This window comes from Urtica dioica, chromosome 8 (genome assembly GCF_054948205.1).
Source record: "Urtica dioica subsp. dioica isolate 48M chromosome 8, U.dioica_male_clone48M_v1_H2, whole genome shotgun sequence".
Classification (NCBI taxonomy): Eukaryota; Viridiplantae; Streptophyta; class Magnoliopsida; order Rosales; family Urticaceae; genus Urtica; species Urtica dioica.
This window is the reverse complement of record NC_142763.1, coordinates 4,204,679-4,220,380: the sequence shown is the minus strand read 5'-3', so window position 1 is coordinate 4,220,380 and position 15,702 is coordinate 4,204,679. Positions and strand designations below refer to the sequence as shown.

General features: G+C 35.1%; 1 protein-coding gene across 1 annotated transcript; it reads left to right on the top strand.

Annotated features, from left to right (window-relative positions):
• The first annotated feature begins 10,526 nt into the window (after positions 1-10,526).
• On the top strand, positions 10,527-15,520 carry LOC149387409 (laccase-11-like). The gene is made up of 7 exons (XM_089621916.1): positions 10,527-10,992; positions 11,075-11,226; positions 11,727-11,971; positions 12,717-12,845; positions 13,401-13,960; positions 14,354-14,717; positions 15,102-15,520. Exons 1-7 carry the CDS (start codon positions 10,867-10,869, stop codon positions 15,230-15,232), a joined length of 1,707 nt encoding a protein of 568 aa, XP_089478042.1. The 5' UTR covers positions 10,527-10,866; the 3' UTR covers positions 15,233-15,520.
• Positions 15,521-15,702: the final 182 nt, after the last annotated feature.

The window sequence follows — 15,702 nt, the reverse complement described above, 5'->3', positions numbered from 1 at the left end:
GACCAAGTAATCAATTTATTGTATGTCCGTGAATTTTTATTTTTATTTTTATTTTTTTTTTTTTTTTTTTGGGTAGCTGGGTCTTTGCACAATATCACACGTTGAGAAAAGTTTATTACACAGAACATAAAATCCAAAAATTATAAAAAATAAAAAAATCAACACATGGAAAAAAAAAAAAAAAAAAGTATAATGACATTTCATGTCATGCTATTTTTTTTTTTTTTTTTTTTTTCATATCGTGCATGACATAAAATTGAAAAATTCAAAGTAATAGAAGTTCTTGTTTTGTGTTTCTTTCAACTTCAAGAGCTGTCAATAAAACAGAGCATGTGGAAAGCATTGAACCACATAGTAATTTTACAGCCACATAGACCAACTACCAAAATAGATTGATTTATGAATGTAAGTCATACAGATCATCAGAAGAAAAAGTGTATTATAATAGTTATATTAAAAATAATTTCCAAAATATCGAAATAATTAAGTAGGAACATTTTTATAAATTGCTCAAAGTATTTTTTTAGTTTAGTCAATTGAGAGCCCTACCAATATATAGAGCTTGAGTATAATAGATCTATAATCTATGTATAGATATTTTTCTTATTTATAAATTTACTAGTTAGAAATAAAAAATAAAAAATAAAAAATAAAAAATTAAGAGACGAGGTTACCTGCAGGAAACTTTTTGTAATTTTTTTTTTAGTAAAATTTTCGGCTAAGACATTATCACTTTATTTTTTGGCTTTTTCTTCTTTACTAACTTTCTCTCCAATGAATACCAAAAATCTCTCATATGTAGTGAACTTTTCTCCTTGCCCATTATTTTTTACCGTCGTGGGTTTTCTACATATATCTGTGAGTTCTTGTTTTTTCACATCTTACGGATGTATTATCATTCGATTTAAAACAAAACAATCATAAGAACAAGCAAATTTGTATTTTACTCTAAATTTTAACTTCTCAAAAGACCACGTTACGAGTAAGTTTCCTCATTATTTACCTAAAGTAGTAATAAGACAAGTCTAAAACTTATGGTTTCAGTAATTTATTTGAGTAGTTTACGTTGAAATTGGAACCACTAGTCTATACTCTATAAATGGTGACGTTTTCAGAAAAAAGAAGGAAAAAAGGGTAAAATATATATCCATGATAAAATAAGAATTCTTTAGTCAAAATGTTTTGGTAGCTTTTTGTTTTAAAAAAAATTAAAAATAAATAAATAAATTCACGTCATTTGGACATCAATAACACGGTATAATGACCACCAAATTATAGAATGAGTATTGTAGGCCACGGTAATTTTTTTAGTGTGAATCATTGATGTTGATTATATATAATATTAGAGAATAGTACTTTTAGTGTGAAAGTTTGATGCTATGGGTAGAATAGAAATAAAAATTTGGTGCTAAAATTATACTAAAATGATGTAATTTCAACACTAAATTAAACGTTGAAAGTGAAACTTTTTATTTTATTTAAGATATATGCACGTCGAAAGTGAGTTGTATAACGTTGTCGCTATCACGGTATCACCCATGTCATTTATAGTTACTTTTATAATTCTTATTTGTAATTATATATAACAATCTACATGGTAAGGTAAATTTCAACGAAAAGCACAACCAGAAACTTTGAATAAATAATTCCTAGCAAATAAAAGAAAAAAAAGGAATAAATAATTGTTTTTCAATACTTAGAAGCAAGAACGTCCATGTACCAGATTTTTAATGGAAAACAAATAAGAAATAAGAAATTACATACTAATTTAAGTAAGTTCAGGTTTCAAGTAACTTCAAACTCTTAAATTGACTAGGTACCAACCTTTTGTTACCAAACAAAAGAGTATTCATTTCCATATAATTTAAAAGAATACAAATTAATATTTAAAACTAACTGGGAGCAAAGAATACAAGTTTTCTTGTTCATAAAGAATATAAATGACAAGGCTAGGCTGTTGCTCGTGATTTAGACAAGGATTAATAAATGTACGGATAAATTATTGAAGGTTTGGTTTTACTGATATTTTAACTGCCGATAAAGGCGTTGACATATATCGTAAAGTTATCGATTAGAATTCCGCGGAGATACTACTGATGGATATTTTATAAAGTAATATAATAACTCTTTGTAATGTTATAGTGCTCATAACGGTGTTAAACTAGAAACTCCAAATCATGTATATAATACTAAAAAACGGATAAAAATAAAGGTGTTCGGTTAGCTAAAGGGAAATTTATGTGAACATTATCATTTCAACACTATTTCACTAAAATCAGCCATAAAGCAAATTATTATGGATCTATTAGTAAATGAGTTGTGAGAAGAATGTTATACCTTCAATGTAATCGGTCAAAAAATTACTAGATTTAACGGCCACGAATTCTCCAATTTTCGTGACGGGTCAGGATTGCAAGATAGATCGGTCATGAAATTTAAATTTCATGACATATCATTCACGAAATTCAAGATCGGTCATGAAATTGCTAGATTTCGTGAGTGATCTGTCATAAAAATGCTGGATTTGGGATTGATCTTTCGTGAAATCTAGCAATTTCGTGACCGACTTTATTAAGGATATACGCTATTACAAATTTCATTTTCTAGTGCAGAATGGTATCTGATGCGACATTTTCTGGTGCGGAAGGGTATCCGGTGCGACATGTCTTACCGGATACCCTTCCAAAAAATCAAAAATTTCGTTGATTTTAAGTAGTATCGGGTGCGACTTTCGAGGCATCGGGTGCGACTTTCGTCGCACCCGATGCATATATTTATTCTAGTGATACTAAATTTTTCACAACTCATTTACTAATAATTTACTAATAGATCCGTAAAAAAAAAGTTTGATTTTGGTAGAGTGTGTTGAAATAGTAATATTTATGTAAATTTCTTCTTCTTAAAAAAAAAAAAACTACAACCAAACCAATCATGCTATTAGAGACGATAATGTAGCCGTAATTTGAATTATTTATTAGCCACCCCAATTTATTACTTATCGATTAAGGACACTATTAACCTTAACCCTATTCCCGACCAAGGACACGTGTATTCGAGGAAAAAAAAAATTAAAAGAAACAAAATAAATGACAATAACTAAGACGCGATTAATGAGGCAAAATTTAAGTATTAATTACACCATTTGAAAAATGAAACCCAAAGTCAAACCCATTTTACCCCAAAAATCGCATAACAAAAATAAAAGCTCTAAAAAAAACTCAGCATAATCAGTAGCTCTCAAATTGATTTTTTTTTTCTTTGTGTGTGTTACGAAAATCTCTGAAAATATATAAAAAAAAATGTATAAAAAAATGCATGCATGTTCATACGAACTAGCTGATTTTGTAGACGTATTTGATGTTAGAATACCAGAGTATAAATGGGTTTTGTGTCATTTGTATTTGCTCTGCCTATGTGGCATTCTCCATCCTGATAGGCCTAAGTATAAATACTGTCTATTCTCTTTTGTATGTGAACATAGAGATTGGAATATACAATTACAGCTTTCTCTTTCTCGTCTTTCCCAATCTCTCCCAAATCCTTTCATGGTATCAGAGCTTTAGGTTTTCAAAAAAAAAAAAAATGGCGAGCGAAGATCAATCGTCAATGGCCACGGAGGAAAGTTCACTGTCTGCAACAGCACTGAGAACAATCATTCCGATTGCGTTCAACAATGCAATTTCGGTGAAGCTTGACGTCAATAATTTTCTGGTTTGGAGAAAGCAAGTTCTCGCGGCAGTGAAAGGCTACAAGCTTTCTGGATTTCTCACCGGAATCTCCTCTGCTCCAATTCAGTTTCTCTCTGCGTCAGACAAAGAGATCGGAGCTGTCAATCCTCGATTCAGCGATTGGGAGCAGCAAGATCAACTACTTGTCTCTTGGCTGCTCTCATCGATGAGTGAAGGTGTGCTGTCTCGAATGATCAACTGCGATACAAGCGCTCAGATCTGGAGTACGCTCGAGGTTTATTTTGCTGCTCAAGTTCGAGCCAAAATCTCTCAATATCAGACTCAGCTCCAACAATTGAAGAAAAATTCATTGTCAATGAATGAGTATCTACTCAAGGTTCGTCACACTGTAGATCTTCCGAGTCTTGTTGGTGAAGATGTGAGCGTGAGAGCTCATGTGGATGCGATTTGTAATGGCCTTCCTGCTGAGTACGATACGTTCGTTCTAGCAACAACAGCTCGAAGCGAGGATTTCACGGTTGAGACTTTTGAGTCACTCCTTCTTGCTCAAGAGTCTCGGATTGAGACTAGGATGCGAGAACTCGAGTCCTCTGTGTCCAAATCCGTGAATCTGGCTAGTCACTCCACAGATCGGAAGAAACCTGAAGCAAATGAAAACCTCAATCCTAATGCCAACTTTGCCTCTTCATCGCCGGTGCACAGAGGTGGCAGAGGAGGTCGTGGTCGTGGTAGATCGAATCGTGGCTACTGGAGTGGTGGTGGATCCAAGCCGGTTTGTCAAGTCTGCGGTAGAATCGGTCATGTTGCTCTTGACTGCTTCTACAGGTATGATGACTCGTACAGATCTCAAACTCAGCAGCAGTTTCGTGGTGGATTCAATCGAGGAAGAGGTTTTGGTCGTGGTTCTCAACCTCAAGCAATGTTTGCTGCTCCAGCTCAGGCCTACTTTGCTGCCTCTCCTCACTACACTCCAGACCAGAATTGGTATCCAGATTCTGGTGCCTCCTCTCATGTCACTGCCGATCTGAACAATCTCGCATTCCAGTCCGACTATCATGGTCAGGATCAGGTTCATATTGGCAATGGTAAGGGTTTACCTATTCTACATATTGGTCATTCTCTTATCTCAAGTCCTTCCACTTCTCAGAAATTGAGTCTGTCAAATTTGCTTCATGTGCCTGAAATCACAAAGAATTTGCTTAGTGTTTCTCAGTTCTGTCGTGATAATAACGTGTTCTTTGAATTCTTTTCCGATTGTTGTTTTGTTAAGGATCGGAGTACTCTCACTACTCTTCTGGAAGGCAAGCTTAGGGATGGCCTGTATACCTTTGATCCCTCTCAAATGTCTATTGTGAAGTCGTCCAAAGCGTCAGTCTCAGAGTCATTTCCAGTCAAACACAGTGTTCTCAGTGTCTCCAAGTCCACTCCCTTTGTTGATTTCTCTGTTTGGCATGACCGATTGGGTCATCCATCTTCTCAAATTGTTAAGTCTGTCTTGGTCAAATGTAATAAACAAGTGTGTACTAAGAATGCTGATTTTTTTTGTGATTCGTGTTGTTATGGGAAAATTCATAGATTTCCTTTTCCTGCGTCTCATTCTATTTACACTGAACCTCTTCAGCTTGTTCATACTGATCTTTGGGGACCTGCTCATATGGTTTCAAAAAATGGTTATAGATATTATATTGCGTTCATTGATGCTTTCTCTCGTTTTACCTGGATTTATATGCTCAAACACAAGTCTGATGCATTGCATGTTTTCAAGAGTTTCAAAGCTCAAGTTGAACTTCAAACATCTCATAAACTTAAATCTATTCAATCTGATGGTGGCGGTGAGTTTGTTGCTTTCTCGAATTTTCTTGCCTCACACGGTATTGTTCACCGTGTGTCGTGTCCTCATACGCACCAACAAAATGGTCTTGTCGAGCGTAAACACCGTCATATAGTCGAAAATGGTCTTACTCTCCTTGCTAAGTCTGGTCTCGGTTTTGAGTTTTGGGATGAGGCTTTTCGCACAGCTGTGTATCTTCATAATCGTCTTCCTACTCCTGTTTTGAATAATTCCTCTCCCATTGAGGTCCTTGACAAGGTCAAACCAGATTATAGCTTGTTACGTGTGTTTGGTTGTGCGTGTTATCCGAATATTCGCGCGTTCAATCGTCATAAGCTTGATTTTCGGACTGTTGAGTGTACCTTTATTGGTTATAGTCTCAATCATCGTGGCTATAAGTGTTTATCCCCAACAGGTCGTCTCTATATCTCTCGTGATGTTGTCTTTAATGAGCGTCACTTTCCTCACAAAATGTCCAACTCTCTTTCTGTTCCGTCATCAAGTTCGAGTGTTCCTTCTAGTCTCTGTTCAGCTCAAATTCCTCTTGTTCCAGTGTCTCATGTGTCAACTCCGTTGTCTTTGACCAATAATGTGAATCGGTTGAACCCTTTACCTGTCGATCATGTTCCTGTTGATGAGTGCTTTGCAGTGCAGCCGCAGATTGGTTCTTTGCAGGCTCAGGATGATACAGCTCCGGCTGTTTCAGTGTGTTCTTCATCACATCCTGCTCCCGTGTCTCATACTGCTCCGACGGTGAATGCTCATCCTATGGTGACTAGAGGAAAGTTGGGTGTGTTCAAGCATCGTGTTCTTGTCGCTGCTCGAGAGCCATTTAATGTGGCGGAGGCTTTGAATCATGATGGTTGGACTGCTGCCATGAAAGCTGAGCTGTCTGCTCTTGATCGAAATAGAACTTGGGATTTGGTTCCGGCTCCGCCTGATCGCCGTCTTGTTGGCTGCAAGTGGGTCTTCAAGGTTAAGGAGCATCCGGATGGCACGTTGAATAAACTCAAAGCCCGGCTCGTTGCTCAAGGGTGTAGTCAAGTGGCTGGATGTGATTACGGTGAAACCTTTAGCCCTGTAGCTAAGCACACCACGATTCGTGTTCTTCTCACACGTGCTGTCTCTCAGAACTGGTCAATTCGTCAGTTGGACATTGACAACGCGTTTCTTAATGGTGATCTCCATGAAGATGTTTTTATGCGTCAGCCTCCGGGGTTTACTGATCCGAGGTTTCCAAGGCACGTGTGCAAGCTTCGGAAATCTCTTTATGGTCTTAAACAGGCGCCTCGTGCCTGGTATGAGAAGCTGCAAACTGCTTTGTTTGAGTTAGGCTTTGCTGTGTCTCGGGCTGATAACTCGTTGTTCATAAAACATTCTGGTGGCGATTCGTTGTTTGTGTTGGTTTATGTTGATGATATTCTTCTCACTGGGTCTTCGTCTTCGGCGATCGAGGATTTGCTTCGCTGTCTTCAGCGGCGTTTCTCGCTGAAAGATCTCGGCTCTCTCAGCTATTTCTTAGGCATTCAGGTCTCCTCCATGGCTCACGGTTTGGTCTTGTCTCAGGAGAAGTATATTCATGACCTTTTACTTCGAGCGAATATGCTCAATGCCAAGCCCATGCCTTCGCCGATGGCTACGTCTCCTAGCCTTTCCAAGTTTGTCTCTCCTCTTCTCTCGGATCCACACCAGTATAGGAGCATTGTGGGGGCGCTGCAATATGTGACGATTACCAGGCCCGATATCGCGTTTGCTGTGAATAAAGTGTGCCAATTTATGCACGAACCTCGTGAGGCACATTGGAAGGCGGTCAAGCGAATTTTACGTTACCTCGCTGGCACTGCTGCGTTGGGGATTCGCATCAGCCGTGCCTCTCACATGAACATCACTGGTTTCTGTGACGCAAACTGGGGTGCTGATCTGGATGATCGGCGCTCAACCTCTGGTCACTGCGTGTTCGTGGGTCCTAATTTGGTGTCTTGGTCCTCGAGGAAACAGCATACCTTGTCTCAGAGTACTGCAGAGGCAGAGTTTCGAAGTATTGCCTCCGTTGTGTCTGAGATCTCTTGGGTTCGTGCGCTTCTGACTGAACTTGCTGTACCTCAATCCCGGCCACCGGATGTCTGGTGTGATAATGCAAGTGCGGTCATGATTTCTGCTAACCCGGTTCTTCACGCGCGTACGAAGCATGTGGAGATGGACCTCTACTTTGTTCGTGAAAAGGTAGCGGCTGGTCTGATCCGTGTGAAGCATATCCCGGCGTCAGAGCAAATCGCTGATGTTCTTACCAAACCCATCTCGAATTCTTCCTTTCCGGCGCTTCGGTCCAAACTCACAGTCTTTGATGCATAGACTGTTTCGTTTGAGGGGGGCTGTTAGAATACCAGAGTATAAATGGGTTTTGTGTCATTTGTATTTGCTCTGCCTATGTGGCATTCTCCATCCTGATAGGCCTAAGTATAAATACTGTCTATTCTCTTTTGTATGTGAACATAGAGATTGGAATATACAATTACAGCTTTCTCTTTCTCGTCTTTCCCAATCTCTCCCAAATCCTTTCATTTGATACATACTCGGATTGTTCAAGAATATGGTCTTCGATAATAAAAGATCATATGATGTTTGTTTACTAATGTTTTTTATTTTATTTTATTTCAGATTATTATAAGGCTTTATTGTTGAACATGAGGACAAAAATAATTGCGAATAAAGGTTCTAGGTCGAGACCTAAACAAATGGACGAAATCGATGCAGCAGAGTTATGGTTTAATTTTTTGTTTGTAACTAAGATCAGAATCATAAATATATTAATTTAATCAGTAATAACTTTCAGATATATTTGGAAATTTAATTTATAATTGTTACTAATTTCTATTAATTATTATTAATATTGGATCAATGTATTAATTAAATACTAACCGATTCCTTAAAAAAAAGTCGATAAATATCTACTAATTAATTTAATCCATACGTAACCGTTTATTTTAGGAAAAAAAATGTAATATTGTAGCTGAAACTGTATTATTAAACAAAATGTTAAAACATAAATTTCAAGCATGAGTGCAACTCCAACCCTAACATTAAGTTTTGTGTTGAAATCACACTATTTTTTGTAGTTTTTTAGCATCAATTTTTTTTTTCATCTCCAATCACAACACTAAATTTCACACTATAAGTACTATCCTTCATGTGGTAGCTAGTTTGGTCTAGCGGTAATCTCACATTCACCTCGACGGAGAGGTCATGGGTTCAAGCCCCCATGGGATGCAGAAATGCATGCCCCCTAGGATTTATTCTAATAAGTATGCAATCTTGGCCAATAGTGCCACCTACTATGTAATCTTGGTCGATAGTGCCACCTGCGCTTTGCACTGCTAATATATCATGTAATCTTGGCCGATAGTGCCCCTACTAAAAAAAAAAGTACTATCCTTCATTATATATTATTAAAATAAATAAAATAGTAAAATAAAGTTGATTTGGTAGTGAAATTGATAATCAACTAAATTTAAAATAATATAAAATTCTTTATTTTTTCCGTGTGATATAGTAACACATCAAATTATTTATTGTTTCGGGTAAGATAATTAATTTGATATTTTATTTGACATATTCATTTGTAGTTTGTTTATTAAAACAAATTTATTTTAAATTTATGTCATTATTATTAACAGATGATGGTCAAGTTGTCATAGAAGAACAAACTTATCATATATCAACTACTGCTACTACAACTTGATTATGTGATCTATAAAAGTAACATACAAATTCAATTGTTGTATGATTTATTATGATCATTAGGGTTGTAATTTTAATTTTATATTATGATATTTGCATGTGCAGGTAGTTGGAGACGAATGTCCTTTTGAATTTTATTTTTTTACTCAGTTTTAGATTATGTATTGTCATTTTGGAGCTTTATAAGTGTCGTTTGTACTCGTTTTTTGAATCTTTACAAATCGGATTTGGAATTTAGAAACTGGATATCCATTTTATAAAACTGGATCTGAAATTTTACAAACTGGATAACCGAATTTTAAAAATTAGATACTGGACTGGATACTGGATTTAAAAAACCAGATAACCGAATATTCGGATGACCGAATTTCGGTTTTAGACTAAATTGGACCGGTTACTGGATAGAGTTTTTAAAAACCGAAAAATTCGGATTCGGATACTAAAAATGTAAAAAACCGAACCGAACCGATCCAGTTTCACCCCTACTAAAATATAGTGTTGTATTTGCAGTGTGATTGGAGAAGATTTTGCACTATATCTGATGATATACCGTGTGATAGAAATTGGCTTGAATCAATGTCATGTCAACATAATGACTAAAAAAAGAGTATGAAACGTATGCTACATTAAAATCCTTAAGTTTAAACAGACTTAATTAGTTACAATTCTCTTTGTCTTTCATGTTTAGGTATCGCCGCATATTTTACATTCTTCAACGACAATGTTGCCGAAAAGATATTCATTAAATTGTTCTAGCGGCGACGTTGTCGTCAAAGATAGTTAAATAATCAAAATAAATGAGACAAATATTTGGCTTATTTATTCGCAAATATCTGTGACAACACTGTCATCGAGATTCAATTAATTTAAAAAAATATTTCGGCTAAATTTTAAGCTGTTAATTTTCTTCTCTTACCATTTCGGAAAAATGAATCTCAGCCAAATAAGAGAAACCCGCTCATATTTTAAAGGTAAAGCATGTCCATTTTTTTGTAGTTGTTGCAACCGACTATGCATATTAAGCAAGCAAAGAATGGAGTCTAAAAACTAGAAAGTGAAGTTACATGTCAACTGATCAATCTTTGACCAAGTTTTGAATACAGCTAGTAAAGCAAACCAAAATAATAAGAAATTAAAAATTTCAATTACATATATGGCATAGCCAATGTTTTTTTGTCTTTACTTTCACTATATTTTTTTAATACCATATATTCATACATTCCCTGCTTACGGTACAGTCTAACTAATTATCGTAACATTGCACTGTACATCTTCTAAACTTAAGTTTTTATTCAAGAATTAAACAGTAAGTCCTTATCAGTGTATATATTGCTTTGAAGCTAGCTATGGTAATGTAACCTCTCTAGAGAAAGAAAAAAAAAACTTCACCTAATTCACCAACACATAGCCAGCCTTCTAAGTTCTAACAAACTATATACTTTAAACTGAGACATTTTTATTTGAATACATACACATACATGAAAGCCCTATAAAACAAGTGTGAAACCCCACGCTTTTGTCTCATCCAGAAAAGAAACATATTTTTATTATTACTACCCTCTAAAGCTCAAACACATTCTTCTTCAATAATTACTATCAGTTATAACTATGATGAAGATAGCCAAAAGAAACAACTCATTTGATTATCACTTCACTATATTGCTAATATGTCTTTGCTCATTCATGCTTTTTCCTCTCCCAGCCAAAGCTGCTGTGAAGAAATACCAATTTGATGTTAGTGTACATAATTATCGTTTGACATATATGATAATGTTATATGATTGTAATTAATTAATTTTATTTTAATTTTTTACAGGTTCAAGTGAAGAATGTTAGTAGATTATGTCACGCCAAACCAATTGTGACAGTGAATGGGATGTTCCCTGGTCCCACAATATACGCCAGGGAAGGAGATACAGTTCTTGTAAATGTCACAAACCATGCCCAGTACAACATGTCGATCCACTGGTAACAATGTTTATTATTTAGATATCTCAAAATCAAACCGAAAACACAATCATAATAAATATGTTAGTAGAGACTCACAGACGAATTCAAAAGTTATTGATATTTATGTCAACAAATCCATGACTTCATGACATTTAATGTCAACAAATTGTGGATGTATTGACATATATGTCAACAAAGTTTAGAGTCCAATGAAATTTTTACAAAATAGGTTTATTTACACTGATAAAAAAACATTCAGGGATACCCTTTAGAATTTTTTGAGAAAATTTGTTTGTTGAATTTAGCATTCAGATTACTAGAGTTTTGTATATTGAGTTTTTATTTTTTCAAAAATAAATAAATGCTGGATATAATTTAAAATATAGCCAACCCAAAATGGGGTATATCTTCTAAGTGTATATTTGTTTAATTTTTGTGTTTATGTGCAAGAAAAAAATATTAATTATATATATATATACATATATATATATATATATATAAATGTATTTATTGTACAGGCATGGACTAAAACAATATAGGAATGGATGGGCAGATGGGCCCGCATATATAACTCAATGCCCAATAAAAAGTGGAAATAGTTACACGTATGCATTTAATGTGACGGGTCAAAGAGGGACTTTGTGGTGGCACGCTCACATTTTCTGGCTCAGAGCCACCGTTTACGGTGCCATTGTTATCATGCCCAAACTATCCACTCCTTTCCCTTTCCCTCAACCTTACAGAGAGCAAAATATCATCTTGGGTGAGTTTATTCCATAGCTAGATACCACATATATGCCATGACGTAAACTAATTATTTAGACCAAAATATTTTGGGTGGCAAATTAATTAATTTACGAAACATAGATTGAAGTTTGAACCTAATAGCGGTCTGATCGTGTACAACTTTTGTACATGTTGAGTTGTTGAGGTCGATTTATGATTTTTATTTTTTATTTTTTGCTCAGAAAGTTTACTGAGGTCGATTATTATGTCTCGTGATAAAATCGTGTCTGAATATTGTCATTTCGATACAATGGACATGGAATAGAACATGCGATATATTTTAGTTTTGAAGGGTATTTGTTGCCATTTGTTACCTACGGAAGTAAACTCACCACCTTCATTAAGGTGACAAGATGTGATATATATTAGTGTTAAGTTAAGTATATCACAACAATAGAGTAGCTAATTTTTTTATTTCTGAGAAACTTTTGTTTGGTAAGCAAAATGCGGTAAAAAAGTAAGTATATCTCTTATTTACTTTATGTTGGATTTTAAAGATATGAAAAAAAAATCGTTGGGGCATATTTTTATCATTTCAAAAATATTATTGGCTGAGAAGCGTACACGACTTTTCATGGTATCAATCATATTGTGGTTTTTTTTTTATTTGATCAATCATGTTGTTGTCAAAAGTCAAAACTCAGTCATGAATTTTCTAAAAATAAAATATTTATCTGTGTATTATTGGTGGGTATAGATTATAATAATAGTCGTAAATATAGGCGAGTGGTGGAACAGGGACGTTGAAGAGGTAGAGAAACAAGGGAGTTCATTGGGATTACCACCAAATGCTTCCGATGCACATACAATCAATGGAAAGCCAGGACCACTCTTTCCATGCTCTGAAAAACGTGAGTAGACATACCTACCTAATTTCTTCTCGTTGATTAAAAAAAACAAAAAACGTAATTACTGCTCCAAAAAAATAATTGTGAACCAATAAAAAACGTGGGTATACATACCTACCTAACAACTTCTCAAAAAAAAAAAAAAACAAATAATGAAAATAACAATAAAATTAATATCAATTTTTCTTCTAAGTTTTAGCTGAATATATAAGTATTTCTTAATCCATACAAATTACAATCTTCTATACGTGATCCTATGAGATTTTTTTATTTTGCTGATTTTTATGTGTGGTTTTTTTTTTTTTGTTTAAATAAAGAAATCATGGAGAGAGAACTCAAAGAAAAAAAAAACTGTGAACCAATAATGGATTATATTAACTAAAAGTAAGAGGATATTATAGTGATCCCTGTAAACAAATTTAGTAACTACACAAAAATATTACATGATATTTTCCCGGATAATTACAAATAATTTGTTTGTCTAATTAAGACTATTTCCCATGCATTAATCTTACTCTTAAGAAAATGATTAAACTAACATGAATTATCCGCTCTTAGATACTTTTGCTATGGAAGTTGAACAAGGAAAGACATATCTCCTACGTGTCATCAACTCTGCACTCAACGACGAGCTATTCTTTGGCATAGCGGGCCACAATCTAACGGTGGTAGAGATTGACGCGGTGTACACCAAGCCATTCACGACGCAAGCCATCTTGATTGCTCCAGGTCAGACGACAAACGTTTTAGTCCATGCTAATCAGCCTCCAAACCGATACTTCATGGGCGCTACGGCATTTATGGATGCCCCAATTGCGGTGGATAATAAGACCGCAACCGCAATTTTCCAATACAAAGGCGTCCCAAACTCTATTTTGCCCATCCTCCCATCTCTCCCCAAGCAGAACGACACTGCATTTGCCCTAGCCTTCGACGACAAGCTAAGGAGCCTCAACACTCCTCAATTCCCAGCTAACGTGCCTCAAAAGGTCGATCGGAGACTTTTCTACACGATAGGGTTAGGGATAAACCCTTGCCCTAGCTGCCTCAATGGGACGAAACTCACTGCCTCTATAAACAATATAAGCTTCGTGATGCCTCAAACCGGGCTCCTTCAGGTATTAAATAGACAAAATAATTTTGTTCTATTATTATTGAACTATAGATCGAGAGAAATAGCGTATAACAAAATACAAAATCGTTGAATTTATTTTATGGAATCTAGATCGTCTGTCCCTTTTCGTATATCCAATAAAAATAAGTCACATCCCAATTTCTTTTAATTATTATTCTAAATCTAATAACAATAAAAAGGTAACGGCGTGATAAATTTTGATTTAAGAGTCATGTAGCGAGACATGAAAAAAAAAAGATAGATGATTCGGATTCATTCTTATGTAGATGAAAATACGAAGAAGTACTTTTTTATCGTCTCCCAAAATTTGATTGATTATTTAATTGTATATAACTTTCAATTATCTTATTATACGGTATATTGTTAAATTGTTTAGGCTCACTACTTTGGAATCAAAGGGGTTTTCTCTACCGATTTCCCCGATCGCCCACCAGCCGCTTTCAACTACACGGGCGCTCCATTGACCGCGAATCTCGCAACCAAAGCCGGGACGAGGGTCAACAAACTTGCTTTCAATTCGAGCATCGAGTTGGTTTTACAAGACACTAATCTTCTAACCGTGGAATCACACCCTTTCCATCTCCATGGATATAACTTTTTTGTGGTTGGAAGCGGAGTCGGTAACTTTAACTCCAGTAAAGACCCGCTTAAGTTCAACTTAGTTGATCCTCCTGAGAGAAACACCGTTGGAGTTCCCACCGGTGGTTGGACCGCCATCAGATTTAGGGCTGACAACCCAGGTAATATATATTTTTCATTGTCATTAAACCTCAATTAATCATGCAAAACAAACAATTTTTTTCACTTATTGATTTCACATTCCAAAAACAACTCTTATACATGCCAAATAGTTTTTAAAAATAAAAAAGTCAATTATCTTTGAACTTTGCTGATTAGAATTAGAGAACCTAAATTAATATATAAACCGTATAGTATATTTTAATCTGTTTTGATGAATGATTAGCCAAAATTGACTTTAGCTAACAATAATAACAGTCGCAAAAATACTTTTCTCCTTTCACTCACTCACCTATGGAACCCTTTATTTATTTTTTTGTCAAAATAATGGAGAGGAGAAAAATATTTATATATCTGTGGCGATAATTGATGGTAATTATTTGCAGGAGTGTGGTTTATGCACTGTCATTTGGAGGTTCACACGGGTTGGGGTTTGAAAACAGCATTTGTAGTGGAAAATGGGAAAGGCAAAGATCAATCTGTTTTGCCTCCACCAAAAGATCTCCCACCTTGTTAAGGACATTAAATTTGGGTGAAAAAAAAAAAAAATTAACAAATCTCCCAACTGAGCATAATATACATACATGTACAATTAATTCCTGCTTGTTTCATTTTGAATTCAATCCGAGATTTATACAAATTTGATTTTAAATTAAGAAGAAAATGAAATTGTATTTTCATTCTTTGTAAAAGTGCCTAATAAACCCATGCATTTCGCGTGATGTTGTGGACCACTGTGTGAATGTAATGCGGTGGTTGAGTTTGTTGACAAGTTATATTAACATTGTTTCTTCCATAGGTCTTCCACGCAATATTCGTATACCTTTGTATTTGCTTCGTTCACGTTAGGTCTCATAAATGTTTGACTGCAAAGCAAAGTAAAATTTTAAAGGGATACGTAAATGAAAATGTAATGCAATGCACCAACCCCTATATTTATTGTTCTTCAACACGCAAGTCATCGCGATTATTAATTGATTAATTATT